This window comes from Cinclus cinclus, chromosome 1 (genome assembly GCF_963662255.1).
Source record: "Cinclus cinclus chromosome 1, bCinCin1.1, whole genome shotgun sequence".
Taxonomy (NCBI): Eukaryota; Metazoa; Chordata; class Aves; order Passeriformes; family Cinclidae; genus Cinclus; species Cinclus cinclus.
Genome location: NC_085046.1, coordinates 113,788,823 through 113,803,987, shown reverse-complemented (window position 1 = coordinate 113,803,987; position 15,165 = coordinate 113,788,823). Strand labels below are relative to the sequence as shown.

Here is a 15,165-nt window from a genome sequence, read left to right as displayed (position 1 = left end):
ATATTTAGAATAGATGTGAAAATGTTTTTGCAGTGTTGATGTTTGCATTTTCTCTATGGTTTACCCAATCTGGTAAATGTTTTGGGTTTTTTGTCAGGTATCTGAAGAAATAGCCTGAAGATGAATTTCTTCCTGGAAACATTAAAATTCATTCTACTTTTTGTTTATTACTTACTGGAGTCACTGGTGTTCTTGGTTGTTCCTCGACGGAAGAAGAATGTTCGTGGTGAAATCGTATTAATAACAGGAGCGGGAAGTGGCATTGGAAGACTCTTAGCAATAAAGTTTGCTGCCCTTGGAGCCACCGTGGTCCTCTGGGATATTAATCAAGAGGCACTCAACTGTGCAGTTAGAGTGGCCAGGGAAAATGGAGCAGGAAGAGTACACTCTTATGTCTGTGACTGCAGCAGAAGACAGGATGTCTACAGAGTGGCTGACCAGGTAAAGTATCTTATTTGTGGCTGTGACATTATTCTGAGTGCAAGCATGGATGTAAGATGCATGATTAAGTTTTCTAGTGGATTCAAAGCAAGAGATTAAGGTTAATTCATTCTGAATATATTGTGCTTCCTATCTATTTCAAGAATTCTGTTTTTTGGAGTTGACTTGTGTATCTCTATTCCTTAAATAAAATGAGCTCTTGTGCTCTTTTTCAGTGGCACATTTTAACTGGGTAGCTTTTCATTCATTCAATTACCGAGCAGGCACTTAATCGTGAAGTGCGGAAAATCAATTTATTGAAGCTAAAGCAGTATTTCAAGTTCTGGCAGCCTTTTACCAAAAGATCATACATTGTAAAAAGGATTAACTGCTTAGACAATTTTCAAATAATTCCATTGCTGTGAAGAGATTTTTGCAGACTTTATTTGAATTAATAAATGTATCTTGATGTCTTAAATATTTATTTCTTTCATTTCTGAAGATCTTTGTAAGCATAACATGGGGTTAATATGGGCAGACTAGCAGTATTGCCAAAAGCTAAAATTGTTAAACCGTTTCAAGTGTAAGAACCTGTTCTCCTTTGCTTAGAATTTGCTAAACTTAACTGTTGACCAAAGAGGTTTCCACAGTGAGTCTTGCCTGTGGATTATCTTTTAAAAAAAGTTCAGCTGTCTTCAGGGGCATCTGTTGGCTGAAATAATGTTTTGGTGTTCTTTAAGAAGCCCTAGCCGCCTGTCTTTTTCTATCTGTGCAAAAATTACTATGAAAAGCTTTCTGATGCATGAAGCTTGTGCATGAATTGCAGCTTGTTAGAGGCTGCTGCTATTGGTTTTGTATTCCAGTCATGCTGATCAGCCTTGGTCCCCCTTGCAGCTATGTTACACCAGCTGAGCTGCACATCTGCTGTCCTTGCAGAGAAGTTGCACATCTCTCCACGAACCTATAGCTTTACTTTCCTGCTGAACTGGGAGAACTGGAGGAGGAATATTACAGTGTGAAGGATACTGGAATGAAGAAGATGAAAATTAACCTTTAGTTTTGAGGACATGAATGGAGGGCTAGCTCTGTGGGCCAATGGAGAAAAGCAGTGACTGAGCCATGCTGGCCAAATTTGAAAAAGAGAACAGGGTGTAGATCTGTGTGAGATGGGTTCAGGATGATGCACACAGAGCTAGGCAGGAGCAAAGAAGTTGTAGTAGGGTCCAGTTCATGGTCCCTCATTTAAAACCTTCTGTCAGCAGTTCAGCAGTTGTCAGATTCACTAATAATCCTCATGCTGATCTGCATATAAGAAAACACCCTGCTACCATTATTTCAGAAATGGCATGTCCTGCTGATGATGTAGAACAATCCAATCTTACAGTTACAAAAGGACTTTAGTATTAGGTGGTGCTCAGTGCCACTGTTTACTTCATGCAACGTAGTAGACTTTGGTTCTTAGTGTTCAGCATCAGCCTTTGCAAGATATGACAGCATGGTTCCAGGTCCCTTTTTCCCTTCTGGTGATTCAGCTGCATGAAGACTTGAAGTTTTGCAGGACTATGGTGAACTAAATTCATGCTGGCAGGGCAGGGTATTTTTGAAAACTTTGCTCCCAGTAAAACAGTCTTAAAGCCAAAATGAAATGTATGTGGATCTTTAATATGTGCTTCATCAGACACACAGAGACACCATGAAGAAGTTACTTTGGTGGGAAGAAAACCGAAAAGTTCTGGATGTATCAGGTCATTGTTTCTTTCTTTCCTGTACCAACAGGATGAAGGACAGCCTTTTGGCTATTAAAGCCTATAGCTTAAAATTGATTTCTATTGTCCCTGTACCCAGTTCCTAAAACTTAGTTTAAAAAATAGACAAGATTGGAGCAAGTTTAAGGAAGACTTAACTTAAGCTAGAGTAAAGGAGAGGTGATAAATTACTCTTTATTTCTTTACTGTTATACCCATTTCATTTTTCCCAGATAGCTCAGATCAATGGCATGTACTTCAGAATCTATATTAAATATTTTTGTTCTCCTTTGGAGAGCTGACACAATATCTTGCTATCAGATGGCCTACAGCTGTTCTCCCAGATGAGTCTGTTCATGTATGTTCTCAGTCTAGAGCTAAAATTAAAACTATACTTCCTCTTACTGAATTAAATGTATAGGTATTATTTTTTAGCCAATTTAATTTCTGGGATACAGTGTGCCAGATTCTAATCCAGAATTGCTCTTTAGTTTTAAGATGTGTTTACTGTAGCAAAATACTTGTTGCATTAGTTAAGCTTTCTGTATTAAATTAATTGAAGTCTTAATTAAAGACTTGTCTGGAACATTTGTCCTCGGAAACAGCTGAAAGGTGCTGAAAGCAGAAGCTTGTGTGGAGCTGTTGGGCTCCACATATATGAAGAAAATCCATTTGAGAGCTCACCTTTAAAAAGGCATCAGGTGAGACTGTGCAAGAACTTGAGGCATTTGGATCCACAACAAGCAAAAGTTCAACTTGTATGTGTAATATTTATCTTTGTGAAGTTTCCATATATAATACTTGGAAAGAATGTTTTGTATTTATTGCACACTATCTTGATGTTTTGTTTTAGGTTAAAAAAGAAGTTGGAGATGTCAGCATCCTAATCAACAATGCTGGTGTTGTGATTGGGAAGAGGTTTCTTGATTCTCCAGATTCACTTGTAGATAAAACCATGGAAGTGAACACAATGGCACACTTCTGGGTAATGCCTGTATTTTCCATACACATACTAAGACATCCTTTTATCATGTTTTCAATGTTAATTTTGCCTTTTGGAAGTGAGGAAGACATGTGAGGATGCTGAACTCTTTGAAAGTTCAGTCTGAAATTATACGAGAAATTACTTATTTTGCTCTGGAGTTTTTTTGGGTTTTTTTAATATAATTTAAAAATTTTTAAAAGTGTGGAAGAATGGATCCTTTGGGAATCGCTAGTGTAGGCAGGTGGAAGCACTTCACATTGAGAAATTCTCTTAAGAACTGAAGTCTACCATCTGCTAAATTCTGAGGCTGGTCATATCTTAGTCTCATTATTAATTGACATGAAACTAGCCCAGCCTAATAGTTGCTGCCCCTAGTAACAGAGAAGTATTCAATTCTACTTCAGATCTTCTGTTCTGTTAGCGTTCTAGTCGTTCTGTGGCTGTGATAATTTCAGTAAGACACACCACATGTTCTGATAATCCTCTTGGTATTAAGTGAAGCTTTTGTCTAGCTTGAGTAACCTTGTGTGTTTTTTCTTCCTTTCAGTGAAGACAGGTCACCTGTATGGTATTTATTTCATAAAGAATTGTAAAGAAAATATTAAATCATGTTTCAGTTTATTTAGAAATAAATTTAATCACAAAGATTTAATGAATTTAATAGAAGGAAAAGATGAAATTAAAATCTTTGCAGTTTCACAAAGTTTGCAGTGAACACTTAATTCTCGTTTGAAATAAACTTCATTACTAGATTAAGCTATATATTTAGCTTTCATCAAGTTCCCCATCTGTCTTTGGTAGTACTGGTGGGGTGGGAACTCCACATTTAAATAGCTGAATGTTAGAGTTCAAACAGCAAGCTCCATATACATACACACATCTTTTCCATAATAGAAGGGGGAAAGCTTATTTAAACTGTTGGGAGAAAGTCTCTAAAATCAACAAACACCTTCAAATTATTATTCCATGTAGCTTACTTAGTAAAATATTACATTGCAACTCTGATTTACTTTGCAGACTTACAAAGCCTTTGTCCCAGCAATGATTGCCGCTAACCGTGGACACTTGGTTAGCATAGCAAGCTGTGCAGGACTGTGTGGAGGCAGTCAGATTTCAGGTAGTGTATTGAAGCTAATAAGTTTGATTTTTAAACTCTGCAGTCAGTATCCATGGGGGGAAAAAATGAACAAACAAACTGATTTTGAGTTTCTGGATCTTTCCAAAACCAGTAGTCAGACTTTCAAAGCAGCGGACTTTAAACAGACTGTTTCTTTACAAAGTGTTTTCCAGAAGCTCAGCAGTACTGAGAAACAGGGTTTTCTGCCAAGGCAGAAGGATCTAGAAGCCATATATAGAACTTGGAAGCTGAGAAACTCAATGTTGTTAAAATTTACCTTCAGGTTTCTGATAGGGAAGAGACCACTTGAGATTTAGAGAAAGTTCAGGAGGCATTTCTAGAGCATGTCTATACAAAGAGGGAAGAATATGAAATAAGGTGGCATAGCAGTAAAAGAAATCTAGCTCTGAGGGAGTTATAATAAGTACAAATTGAGTTTCAAGTTGAAACCACATTAGAGAGTCTTGAAAACCTGAGTTTGAGGTATAACAAGTGAGTGCATGAATTTAAAGAAAAACCGGCCTGCAAAAATATTAATTTACTGTTGTTCAATGGAGAGTGGAAAAGTGGTAGCAGGGATGACTTGAGAAACCCTCTGTCTGCCAGTCTGGAACAACAGTTGATTTAGGAGAGGAAAGAAAAGGAACAAATGACATCAAAAGCAAATTTTAACCTAATCCTAAAAAACAGTCATCTTCTGATGTGAAGTGGTTTAGTGTTGGGCAGTAAAGTTTAATTTGTAAATTCAAATATTTAACTGCAATTAATGTTTTATTTTACAGATTACTGTGCAAGTAAATTTGCAGCAATTGGTTTTGCAGAGTCAATTGATATGGAGATGAGAACTCTGAGAAAGACTGGTGTTAAAACCACAATTGTGTGTCCTTTCGTTATAAACACCGGAATGTTTGATGGTGTTGAATCCAAGTGAGTAAACTCTTGTGAGATTTTTTTATGAAGGTTGTATTTTTAGCATGTTATAAACCCCTGTTTCCTCTATGAAAATCATGAGCCAGGCTTTTTTCTGCTTGTATTATTTTTAGGGCTTCAGATGGGTGTTAACTGTGCTATCCAGTGACTGGGCAACTCAAAAGGCCTGAGTACTTTACTATTCATTTAAGCCAAAAAGTGAAACATAACTGGTGTCCTTTCCTCTGCAAAAGCCAGATGCTCCATTTATCCTCTCTGGTTTCTAAACCCCCATTCTCCTTCTGAAATTGATGGCATGGCTTTGCTCAATACGCATGTATAATGACAAAGTTTAGGAGCCAAATAAAAGTCTGGTGTGTCTTAATATGAAATCTCTGGCTTTGTCTTACGAGAGTTAATACAGGGGGAAAATAATGATATCCACTCTAACAAAATGAAGATTCTGTTGTTCATAGGACTTGTAGTATTTTTTCTTTTTTTAGTTGAATAACTGCAAAATTGAGAGACTTTTGAATAAAATGTGAATCCAAAGCAGTTTGTATTATAGCAATAAATATTTTCTTTTTCAGATGGCCACGCATACTTCCTATTCTGGATCCAGAGTATGTGGCTGAGAGGATAATCAGTGCTGTTCGACAGAACCAAGAAATGTTGTTCATACCACGCATCATTTATGTTTTATATTTTTTGAAAAGGTAAGTTATGTTTCTTTTCCCCTCTCTCTTTTCTGTCTGGGCATGCTTGAAGTATGAAAGAGGCTTTTACTTAACTGGTGTGAGTTTTCATGAAGTTATGCACAGTTTTAGAAGGGTTTTCATTTGTTTGTTTGTTTCTATGGGTTCAGTCTATCCTTGAGTCACAGAACAATGACAGAAATGCCTAACTGTGCCTCGCTGACTCCATTGGGGTGCAGCTTTACTGGGGCTGTAGAGACTGGGGCTGCTTCTCCATAACTGCACATCAGAGAATTATTGGTTGGAAAAGACCTCTAAGATCTGAGTCCAACTGTAAACCCATTCAGTGTCTTGCTCCAGCATTTGGGCCCTTTAGACTCTGTTGCAAGCCAGGTTAGTATACTGATCTTTCTAATAACTCAGACTGCCAAATGAGTGTAAATGATAATTTGAGAGGACCAATGGGTCTATATTCTAAAGCATATACTGCCTTTGCCAGTGTTAGCCAGGTTAAACTAATCCTGTGATAAAACTACACAACTCTTCTGATGTCTCTGTTCCTTTTTATCTTCTTCCTCCATGTTCCTATCTTACAGCTTCCTACCAGTGAAAGCAACTGTTCTCATTTTAGACTACTTTGGAATCCTTGATATCATGAGTACCTTCAAAGGTCGACCAAAGAAGGAGTGAAAAAGCACAAAATTCAGAGACCAGCAGCTCTAAAGTGGATGTTGTTAAAAGGTGGTGGTGGGAAAAGTTCACTTCACTAGCAGCTGTGAGCTTTGGGTGCCTCATCTCTCAATAGTAACAAGATTTTTGCTTTTTAACTGGCTCTTAATCAACAGCTTTCATCTGAATAACTTTTTTTAGTCCAGCAAATTGTTTTCTTTTCACCTCATCATGAAAATATATTACTTTGAATTTTGTTGCTTTGGTTTATAATGCCTTAAATGTGATCCTGCATCACAAACCAATAATTGGCAATTTTGGGGGGAAGAAAAGACCAAGAAACTACATGTATTTAGCAGGTAGCCAGAAAAGCCTGTAGTGGATCTGACTTCTTGCTGCCATTCAGTGAACCATGAGAATGGGCTGTACTGCTGGTGCTATTACCATTCCCTAGTAAGCTGAGGAATTCAAGAATTTCCTCAAGCCACAGATTCTAACTCTTACACGTGAAAGTTTTGTGAGATATAAATATGCTCTGTGTTGGTGAAAAAGCAATTACATTTATTAGTTTTTGGAGGTGTGCTCTCTCAACTCACAGATGACAATGGATGTTGGGGCAGGGACAGGGAAGGATATATAAATGAAACATTTGTGTTGCTAATGTACATTGTGCCTAATTTATTTTAAAAGCTAATACCGTGACTGCAACTTTGTAACAGAAGTCTTTGTATCTTTTAAGGACTGTATTTTAAGAGCTATTTTAAATTTTCATCTCTTAAGAATAAACTTGTATTTATAAAGCATGAGACTGCCAGTCTAGGTAGGCTATTCAATATCTTGTCAACGAAGACAACTAATTACTAAAAGCAAGGGTGTTGTGTTGTATAATAGGGGCTTCTCTTGGGATTATTTCAGAAAGGAATTGTGCTGACGGAACTGAATGGTATCGTTACAGCTATCCTTTGAGTAACAGTATAATGTTTTGCTTCTCTGAGTTGGGTGACCTTGTGTCTACAAAGACTTGTTTTTCTTTCCCTTCACTCTTAGAACTGTCCATTTATTTTGAGCATATGCTGAAGCCGCGTTGCCATTTTTGACAATGGATGCTTATAAAGCTACCTTGACTTTTTGTAATCCAAAACAAGAAAAAGGAAGCTTATGTGTACATCACTTCTGTACATGCTAAGGCTACTTCATGTCACAATTCTCTGCTAGCAATTGGTACAACAATTGAATCACTGTGGAGAAAAGTGGGACTTTTTTAATGGGAGGTCTTTTTTTCTTTAAATGATGGCCTAGAAACTACCTTCATTTCCCTTGTCTATACAAATAGGAAGGTTTATTAGCAGAGAAAGGTTCACATCAAACTGCTTTACTACTGATGAGCAAGAAACACTGAGTAAAACAAGTCTATTAAAAATCACCTTACCTTTACGATGGATCAATGAGAGCTAGAATTCTGACTGATGAAGAAGAGAGATTTGTTTCAATCTCGTTTCAGATCTTTAGCTTTTCTTCCTCAAAATGTTTGCCCATTTTACAGTACACCTCAGGAAACAGAAATTAACCAAGTAAAAAAGAGATTGTATGGACTGCACCTTGAGACATATATTGCACTGTTCACAAATTCTACCACTAATAACTATGTGGTGTTATCTGTGTCTTCAGCCTCATCACTTTTTCATACTAACAGAACATACTTTTCCTCCTGGCTATGAAATACTGGATATTCAGAGTTCTGGAGCAAAGGAGAAAAGTGAGCTATGCATACAAACATGGAGTATCAAACTCCAGCTCTAGTGAGAGTGAGTAGGTTTTCATTTTTGGTGTCTTTGTGAACACATTCCGCTGAGGAAAATTAGAAGCAGTGAGTTTGACAGTGGGATTTGGGGATTTTTAACAGGTTCATGTTTGTCACAGCCCTTGGAGGATTTTACCTGATAATCTGTGCCAGATAAATACATCTCCAAGGGATTTTACTACTTCATATAATCAGTGGAAAGGACCTGTGCTCAGTTAAGTTTTGTCTATTTCTAAGGTTGGAAACTCCACAATGTCTCTGGGTAACCTGTTCTAGTGTTTGTTCACGCTCTGTTTCAAAACAAATTAAAATTATACGTCAGTTGAATGTACTTTTTTCATGTCCTTTCAGAGGATACCACTAAGAGCTGGAGTTTGCATTTTACACCTTCCTTTTAGGTACTTATACACATTGGGGCTGAGCCTTTTCTTGTGACTAAGCAGTCCCAGAAATCTCAGCTTCTCCTTGTATGGCAGTTAGTTATCTTTGCAGCCCTTTACTAGACTCTCAGTGAGTATATGCAAAAACTAGTTACGAGTATTTTCACATCTCTGAGAGACCGATTACTGTACTTGACTGAACATGCATAATATGTCATACAGAGCTTCAGTAGAAAATCTCTGCTTGCTAGCTGTCCTAGTAGGAGTATACAAATAATGGCTTTTATGTGAATGTGCTGCTACCACATTGAATATTGTCACTGGTAAATTACATCATGTGCCTGGAAGATAACAGCCTATCCTGTGGTGGTTTTTATCTTCCCCCTGTCCTGCGATGGCAGGACAGATGTGGAGTTGTATCCTGGAGGTCAAACAGCACACATCCTTCCCCTGTGTTCAGGAGGGTGCATGGAGTGAGTGTTTGGATCTTCAACTGAGATATAAATGTCTTGAGATAAAAGGTGGCTTACTTCCAGCATAACACTGATCTTGACTAATTACTTTCCTGATGCCAAAAAAAGAGTCTTTCCTGCTGCTCTCGGCAAGAAAATTCATGGAGGGGTCACTGTGACACCCAAACACGAAGATAAAACTTGAAAAGGAAGAGCATTTCAGTTGTGACAGGATAATGTCTGACTGCTGGACAGTAAATCAGGCACCTCACAAAAGAATTGGTTTCATGGCCATTGCTTCAAATTTTAAATAGTCTCTCCCCAAAAATGACAGCCCCAAATTTGACTGGGATGGGTCCACTGGCCTAATTATCATGGTTATGGTGATTCAAAGGCAATCCATGGCATTTTATTGCCTCCTGTATTTATTTTCCATGTGAGATCATATTCCTGTGGTAGCAGAAATCTTGCTGTCCCCTAATGCTTCAGAACACGGAGAACATAGTGCCAAGAAAAATTACCTTGATTAAATCCTCTGAACAAGATTGAGAAGGAAAACAAAACAAAAAAGTCATCAGCTGAGATACCAGTTCCATTATTATTTTGTGAATGTGGAATTAATACCCAGGAGTTATGTGCACTTGCTTGGAATCTGGTGTTCATGGTGTTCATAAGCATTTTAACAAAATACCTTCACTTCACTTTGCTGTGACAGTCAAGAGAAATGGGTTTGGATCCATAGTTATATTCTAGGAAAATGCAGGGTTACTGTCTCTCAGGTGACACTTAAAAATGCATTCTCAATGCTTCAGTAGGTTGGCGAGCACTACAAGCAGGGACTTTTGTCCGCTCACTGTATGGCACACTTTCTCTCTAGTCTTAGGTGTCTCCAGCTCGATATTTTCTCTGCTTTTCAAAGCCACCAAACTCACAGCCTGATGTTCTGTGAGAACTTCACAGGTAGCCTGTGGCTGAGGAAAACATATCTCTGTCTCAGGAAGAGAGGTGAAAAAAATTACGCCTTCTTCCTTTGCCCTTGGCAATATCACACTACGGAGATGAGCATCCTCAGGACTGCCACAGAGATGTTCAAGACAAAGGTGTGACAAAGGCAGAAGTTCTATGCCAAGGTGCCTTGTGGTGTTGCATCTCCTGGGTAGTTACTGCTCGATTAAAACAAACCTTGGTTCTTGGTACAGCCATGTTGAGAAATTTCACCCCTTATCCAAGGTCGTGCATAACTACATGTAAGGAAACGTTGTTCTGCAGAACTTGTAGTGGAGTACTCTTCCACAATCCCTGCCCAGGAGGGAAGAACTCTAAGACACACTTTGCATCTATCTCCATGTCTTGGGATCCAGAGGCAGCAACCCTGGCTTTGGCACAGAACAGAGCCAGAACACGAGCAGCAACAGCAACGCTGTCAGCCAGCAGCAATTGAAGAGGTTCTTGATGAACAAGTTTGGCCTGTTGGCACCATAAACTTAATGCTTAGAAGGTGCTATGGTCTAGGCTATGGAACCTGGGTGATGGTGCAGTCCCCTTGGGCAGGTACCTCTATTAACTGTATTGCTGTAAAGGCAGCTTGCTCAGAGATTAATGCAAGGTGATATATGATAGCTGAGGAATCTGTTGAGCACGTGGTCTTTAATAATTGTTTCCCAGAAATGGGAATTCTGTTGGAAGGTTAACATGGAAGGTGTTCTCTATATTAATTCTAGAAAACACACTTTGCATTATTTATTGTCTGCATATTTCTGATGTGATAATGATTAACCTTGAAGCACAGTCACATAATGCACTGTGGACAGCTAAGTTACAAAACTGATTTGAATCATGCTACAGTTATTGCAGAAACTGTGTTCTACCTTGTGTTTTGGGGAGCTTCGAACAAATTAAGAGAGTGCTGTCAGTTCCAAGTAATCACATCTGTCAAGGGTGTTGTATCCAGAAGGAGCAAATATCACTAGAATAGCCTGGTGAGGTGCTTGTTTGAAGTGTTTCCTTCAAGAAGAATGTAATTTCTACCCTCTGGTATCTAGTCAATCTTTAACAGAGGATGGGACTACTTGACAAGGTGCCTAGTTGAAGTTTCTGTGTTAAAGTTTTCTAAAAAAAGGAATACCAAGTTAATTCCACCAAAAAAAAAATAAAAATACTTGAAGCAGTTAGAGCCTGCTGTAGCAATTATCTCCATCGGCAGCAAGAGGCAGAAATCTGTTTCCAACCTTGCTTCTGAGCCAAGGACTTGGAAGACAGCTATGAAACTAGTTTATTCAACCTTTATTTTTTCCACATTGACAATGAAATGTCTGACTGCCATCTTTCATGCTTTTCGAGCCAGATAATTTTATCTGAAATGACATTTATAACAACATTTTAGGGATTATGGATTGGTCCTTAACATTCAGGTCATTGAAAAAACAAAGTACCTTTGCTTTTAATTTGTGTGTGACTGTAACTCTGCCTGTCTAAATGGGTCAGGTTTTCAGCTCCCATTCAAAAGGGAGAGGGCGCTTAAACAATCACTTCACATTCAAGAAATAATGTCCTGACATCTGCTTTTTCCTAGATTTGGAAAGAGGCAGCTACATTTGTTGGAAAGGAACTACAATATCCAAAGTGGAAAAAACCCTCAGAAAAGAAGGCTGGAGGAGGGATAAAAGAAGTGAGGAACTTTAATTCACCAGTTCAAATGCGAGTCCACTAAATTTGTGGAGAGTGCAAGAAAAGAGGGAAGGGTGATATTGGTGATATTGTTGATGAGTAATTAGTTGGTATATGGTCTCCTTGTGGGATACATCACAAGGCTTCCTTTTGGCCCATGGGATTCTTGGAGGTTGGATCAGTTTCTACTGTTCTAGAGAATTTCCTGACCTATAATAGAGGTAGGTTTGCATTGTGTCTCACAACCAAGGTATTTTGTAAAAAAGATAAGCACTTTGGAAGAGCAGAATATAGGATATATATAAACATACATTTATACATATATCAACACTCCAATTATACATATATGAAGTATAATGTTTGAATCTTGTTTTGCTTCTGCATGCACAGAGATATAAAGAGGCAGACAGGAAGGCTTCCAAGCCTATCCCCCTTTAAAAAATCTTTTCAACTAGTTTTTGCAATTTAGTATACTGTAGCCAGTTTGAGATTTACATCTGAAGCCAGGTAGTGACTTGTCTGTTACATTAAAAATTCTCATATAGCAAATATTTTATGGGGTAGCACCCTGACTGCTAGGAACCTAGACTAAGGAGACAGTGGCATGTTCACAGCATTTATTTTTATTCAGCCAGCCACAAGCTTAGCCTTTTAAACATTCTTTTTCAGAACATGGCACAGAAACAATGGATTTTTCACATCCACAGGAAGAACTGTTGCTTTATTTCCATTGTGAAGGTCTGTCATGTATTATTCTCTTGTATATATATATATATATGCTTTCTTGTTTTGTCGTATTACAGCAGAAAAAGCCACAAAGACATACCAGGAATATCTATCGATGTTCTCCACCTGAACTATTGATTTGTTTGATTGATTTGTTTGGTTTTTTGTTTTGTTTGTTTTTCTTTTTAATAGTGTTGTCGTAAAATCCAGAAAGTAGCAGTAGAAGGCCAAGGAGATCAAGAGAACAAGTTAAGTGATATGTTCAGGGCTCATACCAGTTCTTTGTCAGAGGGTTTTGAGGGAGATAAATAGAGCAATAAATTATGCCTTTACAACCAAAGACAAATTCTCATAACTATGTTGAAGCACGTGATCCTGCCACTTTGAAATCCAGGAAATCACCCCAAGGAAATCTGCAATGTCCCTTCTTACATTCCTGCATGTAAACCATTAGAGCTTCTGTGGTGGCTAACAAAGTTCAGGATTCATTAAGGTTTCATGCCTGTGTATTCCATTAAATCTGTTTTGGGAGACATTTTACCACAGGACTGGTCTCCAGATTTTATATACCTACTAATATTTTCAAGGGTATTTTCATATCAACAGATACAATAATTCTTTTAAACTGTAAACCAAATATAGTCTGCATAAAGAATTAATTGAATTGAGGAAGGGACTTAGAGAATGTGGTAACTAAAATAGTCTTTTCCAGAGACTGGGGTCAAAGAGTGCTAAAAGGCTGTACTTCTTCCTAAATGGGGAAATAAGTATCCTTTTTCTTTCCCCACTGTAAGCAGGCAAGAATTTTTTATATTTTTTGGGATGCATTGATCATTGGGATGCATCTGCTAATTAGGGGCAGAATGGCCCTGCATCTTTCATCAAGCAAATAGTCAGGGCACTGCGTCAGTAGTGACTTAGTAGCACTTCAAGATTTCTGGAAATTCCTTGGCTTTCATCCTATTGCCACTCCCTAGCTTGACTGTAATGAGACTTAGATGGAAAATTTTAAGAAACTTTGTATTTTGCCTGCATAGAGAAAGGACTGCTATAAATTGACTACTGTTGCCTTGGATATTTTTAGAGATTAGCAAAATGGATTGATTGTAATTGGACTATAGTCTCTTAATGTAATTGTCTCTTAACAAAAGTAATTGTCTTAGGACAAAAAGGTAAATACCTATAAACTTTCACACACATATGTTATGCTTAACTTTAGATTACAATTAACATAATGGTAAATAGTTATCTTCAGTGGTATGGAGACTTCCAACACTAAAGTGGCTGATGGTTTGAAAAGAAATTGAGGTAGAAAGACAAAGGTAAGTCACAGTCAGTACAATGCTGATAATAATTGTTTGTATTTAAGATTTGTGTATGCTGTCATGCAACTAAGCACACACCATTTAGCAGTGGATTTCCACTGAGGCTGGAATAGGATTAGAGGAGGCAGCACTTGGAGAGGTGTGTACACCCTTGCATTTACTCTTCTTCAGATACATGGATATTTGCATTTGGCATGAGGTGATGTTTTGGATCATTAGTTCTGTGTGTAAGAACCTCAAAAAGCACCAACTCCAATGCCTGCTATTCCAGACAAGGGAAGATTTTTTAATATTACTAATGTGGAATACTCATGGGAAAATACGTGAAGGAATGCCTTTGAGTAAATCCCCTGTTTTTCAAACAATATGCTTACCATAAGACTAGATTGAAGGCTTATTGAGAGATTGTATGAGCAAACCTGGCTTATGTTGGGATTTTGCCACATCCTTGGATCTTCCCCCACAAAAATGTTAATCAGACATTAGACTTGTTCCAAAAATAAGAATTGATAGAAATAGACTTGCTTGTTTACCTTGGTCCTGCCAGGTGATGAACCCTCTGGCCTTGCCACAATGAGAAGTTACATAGATACGTAATGTTGAATAATCCTTTTTTGGCTCTGTTTTCTCCACCCTACCTGACAGGGAATTTAACCATCATTGTGTAACCATTGGTTTGCAAGAGGGTTTTGGCTCAGAAGAAGCTGACAAAGATGATGGTAAGAAATATCTGTTGGCAAAGGGTGACCTGGATAACCAACTAAAGAGGAGCCATGACACTGCTGTTCTCCACACGCTGGTTCTTCCTTAGGGCTACAAGAGAGACTTGGGGATGATCTCCTCTCAATGTCTGCTCATCAGCAGGGACAGTTGGTGCTGCTGTTGCTGAGAACAGGCAGCTGGCATATACACTACTACCATACACTGTACACTACTGCTACCTGTACAGGCTGGGGCAGAGTGGCTGGAAAGCAGCCTGGTGGAAAATGACCTGGAGGTGCTGGGCAACAATGTCTGAACATGAGCCAGGGTGTGCCCAGGTGGCCAAGAAGGCCAGTGGCATCCCGACCAGTATCAGCAATAGTGTGGCCAGCAGGAGCAGGGCAGGGATTGCCCCCCTGTACCCAGCACTGCTGAGGACACACCTTGAGTCCTGTGATCAGTTCTTGGCCCCTCAGATCAGGAAGGACATTTTGGTTCTGGAGCATTTCCAGAGAAAGGCAACAGAGCTGGTCAAGGGTCTGAAGCACAAGTCAGATGAGGAGTCGCTGAGG

General features: G+C 38.5%; 1 protein-coding gene across 1 annotated transcript; it reads left to right on the top strand.

The window, feature by feature from the left end:
• The first annotated feature begins 120 nt into the window (after positions 1-120).
• On the top strand, positions 121-6,561 carry SDR16C5 (short chain dehydrogenase/reductase family 16C member 5). The gene is made up of 6 exons (XM_062501834.1): positions 121-441; positions 3,019-3,150; positions 4,168-4,267; positions 5,050-5,194; positions 5,767-5,892; positions 6,468-6,561. The coding sequence occupies exons 1-6, from the start codon at positions 121-123 to the stop codon at positions 6,559-6,561; spliced, it is 918 nt and encodes a 305-aa protein (XP_062357818.1).
• The last annotated feature ends 8,604 nt before the right edge of the window (positions 6,562-15,165 follow it).